This window comes from Bombus huntii, chromosome 7 (genome assembly GCF_024542735.1).
Source record: "Bombus huntii isolate Logan2020A chromosome 7, iyBomHunt1.1, whole genome shotgun sequence".
Lineage (NCBI taxonomy): Eukaryota > Metazoa > Arthropoda > Insecta > Hymenoptera > Apidae > Bombus > Bombus huntii.
The window spans coordinates 3,950,127-3,964,274 of NC_066244.1; the positions used below are offsets into that span (position 1 = coordinate 3,950,127).

General features: G+C 28.1%; 3 protein-coding genes across 3 annotated transcripts; 2 read left to right on the top strand and 1 right to left on the bottom strand.

Moving 5' to 3' along the window:
• The first annotated feature begins 117 nt into the window (after positions 1 to 117).
• On the top strand, positions 118 to 1,944 carry LOC126868100 (39S ribosomal protein L15, mitochondrial). Its single transcript, XM_050623315.1, has 5 exons — positions 118 to 440; positions 698 to 852; positions 1,053 to 1,218; positions 1,300 to 1,459; positions 1,529 to 1,944. Exons 1-5 carry the CDS (start codon positions 321 to 323, stop codon positions 1,828 to 1,830), a joined length of 903 nt encoding a protein of 300 aa, XP_050479272.1. The 5' UTR covers positions 118 to 320; the 3' UTR covers positions 1,831 to 1,944.
• Positions 1,945 to 2,070: 126 nt separating this feature from the next.
• Positions 2,071 to 10,361, top strand: LOC126868098 (solute carrier family 25 member 16-like). Its single transcript, XM_050623312.1, has 7 exons — positions 2,071 to 2,416; positions 2,678 to 2,770; positions 2,847 to 2,980; positions 3,382 to 3,567; positions 4,017 to 4,173; positions 4,773 to 4,914; positions 5,010 to 10,361. The coding sequence occupies exons 1-7, from the start codon at positions 2,353 to 2,355 to the stop codon at positions 5,182 to 5,184; spliced, it is 951 nt and encodes a 316-aa protein (XP_050479269.1). The 5' UTR covers positions 2,071 to 2,352; the 3' UTR covers positions 5,185 to 10,361.
• Positions 10,013 to 14,025, bottom strand: LOC126868099 (serine/threonine-protein phosphatase 2A catalytic subunit alpha isoform). The gene is made up of 6 exons (XM_050623313.1): positions 13,772 to 14,025; positions 11,331 to 11,540; positions 10,950 to 11,213; positions 10,699 to 10,871; positions 10,471 to 10,578; positions 10,013 to 10,363 (listed from the first exon to the last, which is right to left on the bottom strand). Exons 1-6 carry the CDS (start codon positions 13,871 to 13,873, stop codon positions 10,291 to 10,293), a joined length of 930 nt encoding a protein of 309 aa, XP_050479270.1. The 5' UTR covers positions 13,874 to 14,025; the 3' UTR covers positions 10,013 to 10,290.
• Positions 14,026 to 14,148: the final 123 nt, after the last annotated feature.

Genomic DNA, 14,148 nt, shown 5'->3' on the forward strand with positions numbered 1-14,148 from the left:
TTCAATATTGTATTGAAAATATATATTGATCGTCTGAACGCTCCTTTATTGGTCTATTCAGAAATACGATACTGACACTCGCTCGAGTTTTTCGCTCAACCAATCGATGCAGCTGCAGTAATCAAATTTTTTTAATGTTCACTACCTCGTCTTGTTAAGCAGACTATAAACGTTTAAATGATCGTGCTACCGTGATATGTATTGATTTTGATATTGAGGTTATGTTTTTTGATGTGCGAGAAAATTAGGAATAAAGAAATGGTCATACATTTAATAAATATTATTGTTGTATAAAGGTATATGAAAGTTGAAACAACGTAATGAAACTTTCCGAAATAATGGCCAGTAAACAAGGAAGAGATTTAGCACTGTCAATGTTGCGAACATTACCTAGACTAGCTTTAAATAACATTCGAAATAATCCTGGTGCAAATAAACCTGTTAGTATTATTCTAAAACTATATTGTATGTTTATATTTCAATATGCTTGTAATTAAGCTTCATATGAATGTTTGAATAAAAAATATATTATTTTTGTCAATATTTTCAAATTTTTATCTTTCATTTTTATGTCTTATATTTTAGTTTAAATAATATTGTTTGGATCAATATAATGTATATGTGACATGATAATTTTTTATAAATATATAAAAATTTCATTTGAGAATTATTTAAAAAAAATGTGTATTTCTAACAGACAAAACGTGGTCGAGGTCAACATGGTGGAAATAAGCACGGAGCAGGTAATAAGGGATCAGGTCAAAGACAGAATTTTATGCGAACTGGATATGAAACTGGAAATAACCCATTTTATCTTAGATTTAGTCGTGAACCATATTATAAAGGACACCAGTGAGTTGTTTAATTTCTATATAAATTTTATATATGAAATGTAACAATATTAATGTATATATTAGAAAACTATATTTTAATTATAACATATACTTGAATTTTTTATTTAAAATTTTGAAACTTTTATATTAGATTAAAAATAAGTTGAAAATTGGCATTGTGTATCATATAATATCATTTTGCTTTATATATGTTTATAGTTTAAGAAGAGAGTATCCTCCTTTATCTCTGCAACAATTGCAACTATATATTGATACAAACAGAGTAGATTCATCTAAACCTATTGATCTTGTATCTATAATCAACACAGGACTATATGATCTTAAAGTAGAATGGAAACATGCAGGTGTTCATCTTACAGATGAGGTATTTAAATTAATATTTTTATATAGGAACATTAAATATTATGTTTTTCCGAAACAGAAATTGCTTAAAATCATGTCTTAGGGAGCCGATAACTTCAAAGCAAAAGTCAATATAGAAGTCCAATGGGCCAGTGAACCAGTAATTGCAGCAATTGAAAGAAATGGTGGTACTATTACTACTGCATATTACGATACTCGCTGTTTACATGCAATAAAGGATGTTGATAAATTTTTTACTACTGGTAAATTTTTAAAGCATATTAGAATTAAATGCTTGATAATATTATATTTAAAACATGCTTACTATTTAGGAGAACCAATACCACGCAGACTATTACCTCCGACAGATTGTTTAGAATATTATATGAGTGCAGAAACAAGGGGATATTTAGCAAATCCTGAAGAAATTTCTCGTGAACGTTTGGTTTTATCTCAGAAATATGGTTACGAGCTACCAAAAATTGAAGATGATCCTAATTACAAAATGCTTGTGCAGCGTAAAGATCCTAGACAATTATTTTATGGTCTTGAACCTGGTTGGGTTGTGAGTCTTAAAGATGAAGCAATTCTGAAACCTAAAGCTGATTATCTTAAGGAATTCTATACAAGTTGAATTATTTCTTTCTAGAACATATTTAATAAATAAATAAATAACATGTAAAAAAGAAACTGTGTGAAACTAAACAAGTTGATGCCTTTATTGTAGAATAAAAGAATCAAATTTTAATCTGTCGTAGATAAATTAATTACACATACACATTTTTCTGCAGGCTTGAATAAATTATAATATATTAAAATAATCTTAAATAAAAGATTTTTTTAATTAAAACAAATACAAAGTTGTTTTGATAGATTTTGTTTTGTATTTTTCATACATAATTTGCTTTCTTAATTTATTTTTTTAATAGTATTTCATAATTATAGATAATAAATATTACTAGAAAACATAACCTAAATATACAGCACTTTTAATACGAATAAGAAAAAGTAAGTAAAAACCAATGATCCCGTTATCAAGCAATGGAGTATTATCTGTGCAGTGAAGTGGAATGGAATCAGTAATTTTCCATGGCTGTGTTTCGATCCACTTCTCCCAATATAATATTTGGGTACATCCTGCATTAACAATTCAAAAATGGCATTCCGCGTTGAGTCCGAGAAAGATTATGGATTTTTACTAAAAAGTTTAATTGCCGGCGGTGAGTTAAACATTTCTTCCAATAAAACGTCGCTAAATAATAATAACGCATTTTCATTTAATTATTATTCGTTTAGAGAGAAATATTATGTGAATCATTTATTATCAACCATAGTAGAACAATTTCATATTTATGACAATATTTGTGTCATTATTATTATTAAGGAAAGGTAGTAATCTGTTTCAAAGAATTTGCAGTATTATTACATAAATTGCTTGATAATAAATAAAGATTGTTTTATTAGTAATAAACATTTTACAGGGGTAGCTGGAATGTGTTCAAAAACAACAGTAGCTCCACTAGATAGGATAAAAATATTATTGCAAGCACATAATAAACATTATAAACATTTAGGTAAAGAATGCAACTTTGTAAAGAAAAAATATTTAGAAACAATACAATCGAAGCATTAACTTCTTCTACTACATAGGTGTCCTTTCCGGATTGAAAGAAATAATTCAACGTGAACGATTTATTGCTCTTTACAAAGGAAATTATGCTCAAATGATTAGAATATTTCCATATGCAGCAACACAATTTACTACATTCGAATTATATAAAAAGGTAATTATTAGTAAATGCGACCTTTTGTATTGAAACAATTAAAAAAATAATGTCAATTTTTTCTGTGTAAAGTGGTTCCACAGAGCGAAGTAACCGTTATTAATATAAAGACATGCTCATAATTTAAAGGTGAGCTTTTACAATTTAGATTCATTTTTGGACTTATGTATGCAAGTGAATATATTGCATATATACTCATATAAATACACATATAAATACACATATGTAAAATATTTAATAATTTACCTATCTTCTGAAAATGTTTAATAATTTATCTATACAAATATAAGATAGACATACAGCTTTAATGAGGGGAAATAAATACAACATTCTTGTTAAAAAAATTAAGTATATATGATTGAAATTATAAGTAAATTAAGCCAGTTTTTTATTTCTACCAGTATTTAGGTGACTTATTTGGAACGCATACTCATATAGATAAGTTTTTGGCTGGATCTGCTGCTGGTGTTACCGCAGTTACATTAACATATCCACTTGACGTGATTAGAGCCAGGCTTGCTTTTCAAGTTGCCGGAGAACATATTTATGTAGGGATTGTACATGCGGGTATCACAATTTTTAAAAAAGTGAGTTCATATTTCATTAAATGTTATTAAAAGACTTTAAGTTTTGAGATTGAAAGATAATATTACTGTCATAATATATATTAACACATTTGCATAAAAAGATGTGACTAATCTACATTTGAAATTACTTATTCTGATCTCATGTAATTAAGCTTTTGTTGAAATGCACAAAAACATATAAGGAACAGCTGCATTATAAATATATATGTAATTTATATGAATAGGAAGTAGCAGCAAGAAAGTTAGCATATCAATTAAAATATAGAGTGCAAAGTTTAGAGCTTTTTGAATTGTGAATTGGTTCATATATTATTACCACATATTCATTTGAAAAGAACATTTTTTAAATAATAACTCCAAAAACAAAAGAAAGTAAATTTACATAAAATACTATTTTTTTAATGATTGATTTCTTATTAATAACAATATTATATCATTGAATCTTCCAGGAAGGTGGTATTCGAGCATTGTACAGAGGGTTTTGGCCAACTATTATTGGCATGATTCCATATGCAGGATTTTCATTTTATTCATTTGAAAAACTTAAATATTTATGCATGAAACATGCACCAAATTATTTTTGTGAAAAATATGACAGAAATACTGGTATGACTAATTTAAAATTTGTATAGATTTATTGAAATAGAAATTTTACTTTCAATAATAATATATAAATTAATATTTTTCGGTAAGAGTTATGTAAAAATAGAAGAGATATTTGGTCTTTAGTTAAATTTAACAATTTTCTAAAAATACTTTTGGAAAATATTTTAATTAATATAAGCATACAAATACTTAATACTCTGGGGACCGGCCGCTCTGACAAGCATATAGCCTGAATTCTCGGGTGTCTTTGGAGCGACTGAAAAAGATTCAAAGCGACCAATATTATATCTGATATATTGATAACGGTTTCGTATTATTCAAGCATTTGATGTAAAAACAATTTCATAACATTTCGTTTATAGCATCCATTGCTTTTTTTTTATTTAACAGCAGTTAAAGTTTTTATAGGATACTGCATGAACTATGAAAGACGCGAATTCGCGTCTTCGATCCCCAGTGTTAAGAATTCTTTATACATTTTTCGACAAATAAGATGATCTATCATACAAAATCGTAACTAAATTTTATAAAATGCATAATTCCGACTTGTGTAATTGTCTTTAATACTTGGTACAAATTATATGTTAATGTAACTATAGGTGGTCTAGTTTTAACGATACCAGCAAGATTATTGTGTGGAGGTATTGCTGGTGCTGTTGCTCAAAGTTTTTCTTATCCATTAGATGTTACTAGAAGACGGATGCAACTAGGTATGATGGATCATAATACTCACAAATGCAAGTAAGAGTCTACCACTGTTATAATGTGAATATAAAAGAGGATATTTAATTCTTTAATGGTTTATTACACAATATTTAATTATAATTCACTTTTAGTTCTAGCATGTCACAGACTATAAAAACGATATATGAAGAAAATGGTATTGCTAGAGGTCTGTATCGTGGAATGAGTATTAATTATCTACGAGCTATTCCTATGGTATCAGTTAGTTTTACAACATACGAGATCATGAAACAAATACTACATTTAGACACTGGACTAAAATTCTAATTTATTTAATCAGAACACGTATTTGTGATGTCTCAGTTCTTATATTTCTATTAGTGGTAAAACGCAATCAATATTAATATTTTTCTACAATTACTGGGACAAAAATATTGTTTGATTTTTACTTTGTAACATAGAGGTGATTCTTTCAATCTAATTTATTATCTGTATGTGATAAATTTATGCAAGTATGATATGCCACGAATATGTGAAATATATGGAAAATATTTGCGAAGTATACATACATAGAATAAATATTTAGGGTGGACCAACTAACGTGACCACCTGAAATATTTCACTTGTTTTTAGTTAAAACATAAAAAATGTTCCAGCTACAAGTTAGATGGTTTCGAAGGGGACATAATTTGATATTATTAGCTTTTCGTAAGTGACCGCGTAGAAGACATATGAAGGTCACTTTTTTTTTTTAACGAAATCGTATATTTTTCTATTACATTAGCCAACTTAGCTAAACATTCTGTACAAAAAATTATTAATCTATAAAGCATTAATAAAGTATTAACCTATTTATACCGAAAAAATATTAGCTTAACAGATATTCTAACTGCAAGCTTGATTCAAATTAGCAATCGCAATAAGATCAGATCACGCCAGGTCAGGTCACTAATCAAGAGCATCTTATTTTATTTCACTGAACTGCCTGTCTATTGTAAATGCTCGTACTGAATTACGTGCTAGCGATTTTGACAGGCGCCTGATATGACATGATTGGATCGTACCGTGATCGCTAGTCTAAATCGTCCTTTAATTTTATCAAATTTAGATATAGAGGTTAAGGAAAAACACGACATTCTTAAGCTTATGTTACCTTCATCTTTCGTACGTTAAATTTGACAAATTAAAGTTATAATATTTCTTAAACCAATGGTTTTTCAGTACACATAAATCGGTTAATACTTTTTTGTAGAGAATGCCCATATGAATCAGCTAATGTTATAAAAAATATATCATTTCATTTAAAAAATATCAGTGACCTTCATATGTTCTTTATGTGTTCGCCTACGAAAAAGCTAATGTCAGATTATGTCTTCTCGAAACCATTCAACTTGTACTTGAAACATTATCAAAAACAAGCAAGATTTCCAGATGATCACGTTAGGTGATTCGCCCTGTAGAAACACGCACACGCATATATATAAGCAGTGGTTGCTTACGTACAATTGATATTATTCTTTGATATCACAGTGATAACTACTGCTGATACAAAACTGATACTAATTACCCTAATGCCGTGGTGATAATATCAAAGTGTCACCGTTTTCTGATACTATGACGATGAGCAGTGGTTATAACAAGGATACATTATATGTGAAAAACTATTTTTTTGTTTATATGTAATTATTATTTTCATATTCGTTTTGCAAATGACTGTTTTGATTACATGAAAAAAAGATTGCATTATATTTCATATAATTAGTAATATCTTATATATACAATATTAATAAAAATTTTAATAACACTTTTTGTACAATGTTACCATGTTTAAAAATTGTAGACCAAAGAACGTTATATAATAGTATATTTTTATTCATAGTAAATAGTAAATTTACCATAAACCATAATAAATGGTTATTAATGTAAAGGATACATGTAATGATAATTAAAGAACAAAATGATAATTGTAATTTCGAATTTATAAATAAATTATCTTTTTTGAAACTACAGCCTTCAATTTATACCTCTTAATTAATTCCTTCTTAATTATGAGTGAGGACAGAATAAATTATTTTAAAAATTATAAGAATTGTAATTTAAATTAATTAGTAATGTACAAAAAAAACATAAGATGTTTCCAAATTTTGATGCTAAAACAATACAATATATTCAAGAAATTAAGAAGATAAGAAAGTTCGTGTAAAATTTTAAATATTTCTTTGTTTGATAAATTAATTTTACATGAATAATAATTGATAACAATGACTATCATTGTTGACTAATTTATCAATTAATAATTCTACAGTGATGTGTTATTATACAATTTTATCCAATCAATTTTTATGTCATAACTTTTTAACATGCTTCATCAAAAATTATCTTAAAACAAGAAAAAATGTTTTTTGTTACACTGTTCAAATTAAGTAGATATGTATAAAGTGTAATTAAAATATCTGGAAATCACTACAAATATTGTTTTCTTTCGATTGAATATCTTGATAAAACTTTCTTCAAAACAGGGCATGTAGTGTATTAAGAAAACAATTATGAATATAGATTTATGTATGAATCCTTTTTATTTATTTAATTTCCTGAATACACTGTACGAATTATATGCTAATTAATTTCAGAACGCTCTGTATAGCAATTTGTCATACTTTAAACTTAATGTCCCATTATCAGTAATACATTTGAATATTTTTAGTTAGTAAACTATGCACTTTAATAAATAATTTTGCTTATTGCTGGTTCAATTTGAAATATTTATTTTTCAATTGAGTGTCTTGTAATAAATGGTTTTTTGTACATGTACTTAAGATATCACTAGGTTTATGTAATTTATAAATATGACTTTAATCATAAAAATTTACCTATTTCTATAGAAATTTACTTTTAAAGTTTTTATATGTTAAAATACATGCGAATAATTATTATTTATGTATTAGTCTTATGACCAGTAATTAGTTTTGCTCATATCATGTCTTGCACTACAGTAGTTCAATGTGTAAAAATGATATAAGACTCTCTAAATATGATAACATTTCTTTATTTATCTAGCTTCTGTTTATAATGAGACGACATAATATCAGTTCAAGGCATACTGTTTACTTTGCTTCAGCAAGCCAGTTTAAAATTTGTAACTTAATTTGTTCAAAATACACAAAGTCTAAAACCAGGGACGCATGCCGAAAGATAAGAACCAAGTGCACACACATAACTCGCAATTGCTTGAAGTATTTTCTATGATTGATATAAAATGTTCCAAAAAATATTGTAAAAGATATTACTTCAAATTGATATATACAATGTAGTCTGTATGTGATATATAATAATTATATACAGCTATAAACTGATTATTTTACCCTGAATTTATATACATAACAGATAAGTTTGAAGCGTTTTGTTTTAATTTGAATTTCTGCGTGTGCATCGGTGATCAATCAGCTTTTGATAAAAGCATACTCATTTTTAGCTTAGCTCTATGATCACTTTGTAAAAATCTGCATGTAAGTACATAAAATATTGACATTCAAAATTAAAGTGAAACAGAAATAACCGGATTTATGACTTTTACACTTAAAAATAAGTGTTTTTATCACATTATCTAAAGTAAAATTTGACAAATAAAGAAATAATAATGTTGTGAAGTATTGAATCTTTAAGAATTAACAACATATAAGAGTTTATTTGATATTGAAATTTATGTCTTATATGAAATACTTTAAAAAGAAAATAAATAGAGCAAATACAAAATTAACTATACAAGCTCCAAGAACTATTATTGATTTTACTAAAAGACGTACTTTTAATTAACTCAATCTGCTTCATCTGCTGTTATATAATACCATAATTTTTTTTTCTATATATAGAAAATTTTACCTTTATTTCTTTTATAACCCAGAAAATATGTGTAATATATAATATATAAAACAAAAATGAAAAAATGCTTAGCCCTGCATTAATGCAGAAAAAGTTACTGTATCCACAATGTTATGGTTTCTGTGCTATTTTCTTTTACATTTACAGTCTTAGTAAATTGCTATAGTGTGCACCTATACATTTTTCGTTTTTTTTGTCTCTTTATTGTTACTACTGTATCGTTTCATTATGCATATGTTCAAATTACATGTTTAATTCTATGAATTATGTATTCTGTGAATACATTCAATGCTCATGTATACAATGCTTGTGTATTGACGAGTATGAATGATTTGACAACACATTAAATTCATTAAACTTGCATTACACATGTTTATTTACCAGAAGCATTATTTTATATCTATTAATTAGTAAAAAAGTTGTCGGTAGGTTCATAAGCAATTAACTTTCAATTTAATGATTGTGAATGCATGAATTCATTCAGTATAAAGTGTGTGTTTCACTTAGGAAGTCTTGACAGGATTGATGCAAAAGTTTTCTTAATCCTTAAATTATAAAACATGAGATAACCGACGACATTTGTATTTAATATTAATATTTAAAAATTATATTTAGGCAAGCAGGTTTGAAAAATAAAAACAGCAATGAGCGTAACTAAAATAAAATAAATGCTATGGAATAAACATGACTGATGGACTTGCACTAAATTATTTTGTAAGATAATTATAAAAATAAGACTTATACAAATTATATTTTGATTTACTTAATAAAACAATGTCAATACTATAAGCAAAATTATTGACTGCGACGATTGTGATTAATTAATACGTATAATGCTATGTTACAATCATTAATAAAATTCACTAGAGAATTTATTCAATTGTTTATATGGCACGATTTGTATATGCCAAATTTACTGTTGCATCAACCCTTTGTATATTTCCTTCAAGTGGAACATTTCATGCTCCATTCACACTAGCAATTATGTGACACTCTCTTAAATATAAACTATTATTATTTTGGTACACTTTTTGAAACCTTAAACAACATTATTTCTATTCAGTACACGCAACAAATAATTTTGCTCGTATAAACAGTTTTTCAATAAATTAATATTTCTTCAAGGTTTCAAACAATACCATGCACAGTTTTTTATTCGCACTACTTATTATGTTCATTTCTTCTGTTTCGTTTCTTGATAATAAAAATACAAGCAATACAATGAAAGTTGTAGAACTCAATGTGATACGTGAATTTTAATTGGTACGTGTGTACATTATTGTTTGTTTTTTTTTTCTATTTGTATACATTTAATGTTGTGTCTACATGAATGGTGTGGGACACGCGCAAAATACTCGGTTGTGTGCCATCTCTCAACAAGACACCACAAAGAGTCATGATATAATACTTGAGACTATAATGTAATGTGTAAGGATAGCTGCAACCTCACACTTTATTGATGTTCTATCATAAATTATGTTCAGTGGCATTGCTATGAAGCCTGAATCATTTCTGTACCCCTACCTTAATAGATAACTCAGGGGTTTTGATTGTTTACAAGAAATAATCTGGTGTCCGCCTAGTAACATGCGGCTCACCGCGCCTTGGAGCTGGATCAAATTGAAGGCTGTAGAGATAAAATACAAAATATTGTACGAAAATGAATAAAAAATAATTCATATCAATATTTTTGCTCACCAATTATTTCATTTAATATAAAATCATTATACTTACAATGAATATTTTAAAGCGTCATCTAATTCCATAATTGCAGCTTGATTTCCACAACGATAGCAGTAATTGGGAGCTGAGAATATTGTTACAACATTACGATCATGACACCTGTAGTGAAAAATATATATATATGTATGGGATACAAAATTTTATAATAATAATACCATAATATTAATACACAAATACAGTACAAATTAAATCATAAGTAAACATTTCCAATAAATATACCAATTATAACCCTCCATAACTAATTGATGTGCTCGTGATACTAATGTCAGGCCATTAGAATGATTAAAAGTTTCTGAAATATCTTGTCCGAAAGTATACCCTGCTCCTCGAGGAGAAATACCCCATCCTCCTCTGTCATCTGGATCTGACCACAAAAGATCACACATGGGTCCCTAAAGTAATATGAATAATATTTTACATATCTTCCATTCTTCCTTTACAAATTTAGAAAGTCACCTATAAATACTGACTTCGTGTGGTACTTCTTGAAGACGGTCTAGAGCACGTATATGATCTAAAGTATCGATCGAAGGTGATAAACCACCATGTAAACAAAATATTTGACCATCTACCAGAGCAGTTAATGGTAAATAATCAAATAGATCCGTGAAGAACTTCCATACATTGGCATTGCCATATTTACGTAAACATTCGTCATAAAACCCATATACCTGTGTGATTTGCCTTGATTCATGATTACCTCTTAAAATAGTTATTCTTTCTCTATATCTGACCTATGAAAATAAAATTTTATATACATTATAAAGGAAAAATAGTATATATAAAGGAAAACAGGCAGTTCTATATCTGTATATTCAATTTACATATGTATCTGTTTAAAAGAATTTTACCTTGAGCGCAACAAGTAAGGTAACAGTTTCAACAGAATAATAACCACGGTCTACATAGTCACCCATAAAAAGGTAATTTGTATCTGGAGACTTGCCTCCTATTCTGAACAATTCCATTAAATCATGGAATTGTCCATGTACATCTCCACATACCGTTACAGGACATTTTACTTCTTGTACGTTAGATTCTTTAGCTAAAATTTCTTTTGCCTACAAACATATATTAATTCCCTGATATTATTTATTATCTAAAAATGTTAAAGCAATATAAAGATATATAAATACATAATAGGTTAATTTAGAAAATAAAAGAAATGATTTATAATTATCTATCCAGCCACATTTACAATATTATAATAACAATAATATTAACTCATTAATGGTCAAAGTTGCGTTAATGCAACATTTCATTCAACTTTTCTTTTTTAATTTACATTACTAAATTTTACTGAATCCATGTTGCAATTATGAAAATGAACTTCAAGAATCTGTTCAATATCTGTTTCATTACTATTTCTTGTTTCATATAGATCCTATAATTTTATGAAATTAAAAAAATTGGAATATTTTATGATATATTATTTTATTAAAATTATTGTTTTTGTATTTCCAATTCATACAATGGGATTCTGTGATATACCTATTATTTCAATGGATTTTTTAAAATTTATAAACAATAACTTACTTAATTTGGGTTTTGCGATAATGTTGCATTTACATAACATTTACATATTATTTCACTGCATGATTCTCAATGAGTTAATACAACAGATTTATAACTAGACTGGAAATATTTATACAAGTTCATAATTTTATGAATGGAATTGACATATTGACACCAAGGCATTTAAAAACTCATAGATGTATCATTCGGGTTCCTTTGCTAGAACTCAGATGATGCACATGTAAGTCATTTGCTTCGAATGTGTTAAAGAAATGGAATCCAAATATACAAAAATCTGTTTTACATTTCAAATATTACAATGAGTCCTCTATTTTGAATACTTTTATATAAAGTTAGACACACACACACACACGCGCGCACTCGAACACGCACGCACGCACGCACGCACGCACGTACGTACGTACACACACACACACACACACACACACACACACACACACACACACACACACACACACACACACACACACACACACACACACACACACACACACACGCGCGCGCGCGCGCGGTCAGACAGACAGACGGACGGACGGACGGACATACATACATACATACATACAAATAAAACAAAGACTTTTCAAAATATTGCAAATTTTCAGTAAGAAATTAATTTTTACATTACTGTTAAGTTCCATTAACATATACAACAAATTAGTAATACAAGAATAGCAATACAATGAATTAATAAACTATAAATATTTAATGCTAATAGCCAACAAAGCGAAACCTAAATAGGGATTTATTTTTCCTACTAATTATACTTTACTATTGACTACTTCAGATATTTTTTATATTTTTACATATTACATGCATTCTGCATACTATTGCATTTTAAGATTTACCATAAATGCATAAAATTTCACAGTCTAGTAATAACATTAATATAATTTACATAAAAGATAGTAAAAATATATTTAGGAACAATAGTGATAATATAATAGATTAGATAATACAGCTGATTAAGAAATGATAGTATAAGTATACAACTTATACTTTTTATTTTCTTCCATATAGAAAAGCATTTATAGCAAATTACTTATTTATTATAACATATGAAGCAAATTTATAATCTATAAATATTCTATATTAATATTAATTTGCAAATACACAGATAAATATGACATTTTCTTGTCTATAATAGTACATATTGTCGTATTTCAAGCAGTTATTATTAAAAGTTTCCAAGCATAATGATTAAACATCTTTTAAGCATTATGCATGAGCAAGTATTACATATACAAACATCTCGAAGACGAATACAATCAAATAAGATAATTTCGACATATCACAGGTGTTTCGAGCGTTGAAGCATGAAAATTAAAGTGCTCTTTACATGCTGCAAGAGATCTCATTCGGGAAGTAAAAATAGAATCGTGGGTTGATTCGGCAAGCTTGCTTGGTTTGAACAAGTTGCAGTGTAAATCCAAATAGCAATGAACACGGTGGTTTTTGGAGCGTCTGATCGTAATTTTAAATAATATCTGTCAAGACTGAATTTGTCGAAATTGCGAAATACACTATCGATAATATTATTTCTGTATATAAAACATATTCAAATGTATTGCAATGAAATTTGTAATGACACGTCAAATTATGCTCTCGGTGGTGATCAGTAGAATACGAATGAACGAGCGTAAAACAGCGTAACAAAATTAATTGTAAGCCAAACAAGAGATATCTCAATAAAAAAGATACACTGAAAGAATCGACGTGGTGATAATTTTTTATGGATGAGAGAAAAGTGTATGTGTACCTTCTCGCACAGAGATTTTACTTGGCTTTCTGTTAGTTGTTGGCAGTTATTTAATTGTTCTATCCACTGATCGAGTTCCTTCAACGACGCCTTTTCCTCCATCGTACAAATCTACGTATGAAGTCTACGGATAGCCCGCACTCTTAGCACATGTAATAAAAGTAAAGCGAGTCCGTCCCGTAAACTAAATCATTCGGTTTTACTGGAAAAGCTTCTTAACACAAATATCCCGATCCAGCACACACTCACAAAATGGCCGATTGCGAGTACGGACGGTGACGTCACACTAAATTCATGCGTGCTTCACTAGCTATAACCTAGATTATCATGCCGGCCAATCGCGTTCTGCGTTTATCTCGCTTTTACCAATCAGAAAT

What these genes read in the sequence shown, in the direction of transcription:
- LOC126868100 (XM_050623315.1), top strand. Translation starts at nt 321, where the DNA reads ATGAAACTTTCCGAAATAATGGCCAGTAAACAAGGAAGAGATTTAGCA. An exon ending in ATCCTGGTGCAAATAAACCT is followed by an intron (nt 441 to 697) that starts GTTAGTATTATT and finishes TATTTCTAACAG; the next exon opens with ACAAAACGTGGTCGAGGTCA. An exon ending in TGATAAATTTTTTACTACTG is followed by an intron (nt 1,460 to 1,528) that starts GTAAATTTTTAA and finishes CTTACTATTTAG; the next exon opens with GAGAACCAATACCACGCAGA.
- LOC126868098 (XM_050623312.1), top strand. Translation starts at nt 2,353, where the DNA reads ATGGCATTCCGCGTTGAGTCCGAGAAAGATTATGGATTTTTACTAAAA. An exon ending in AAAAAGTTTAATTGCCGGCG is followed by an intron (nt 2,417 to 2,677) that starts GTGAGTTAAACA and finishes AACATTTTACAG; the next exon opens with GGGTAGCTGGAATGTGTTCA. An exon ending in CATAATACTCACAAATGCAA is followed by an intron (nt 4,915 to 5,009) that starts GTAAGAGTCTAC and finishes ATTCACTTTTAG; the next exon opens with TTCTAGCATGTCACAGACTA.
- LOC126868099 (XM_050623313.1), bottom strand. Translation starts at nt 13,873, where the DNA reads ATGGAGGAAAAGGCGTCGTTGAAGGAACTCGATCAGTGGATAGAACAA. An exon ending in TAAAATCTCTGTGCGAGAAG is followed by an intron (nt 11,541 to 13,771) that starts GTACACATACAC and finishes ATATGTTTGTAG; the next exon opens with GCAAAAGAAATTTTAGCTAA. An exon ending in GTTATGGAGGGTTATAATTG is followed by an intron (nt 10,579 to 10,698) that starts GTATATTTATTG and finishes TTTTCACTACAG; the next exon opens with GTGTCATGATCGTAATGTTG.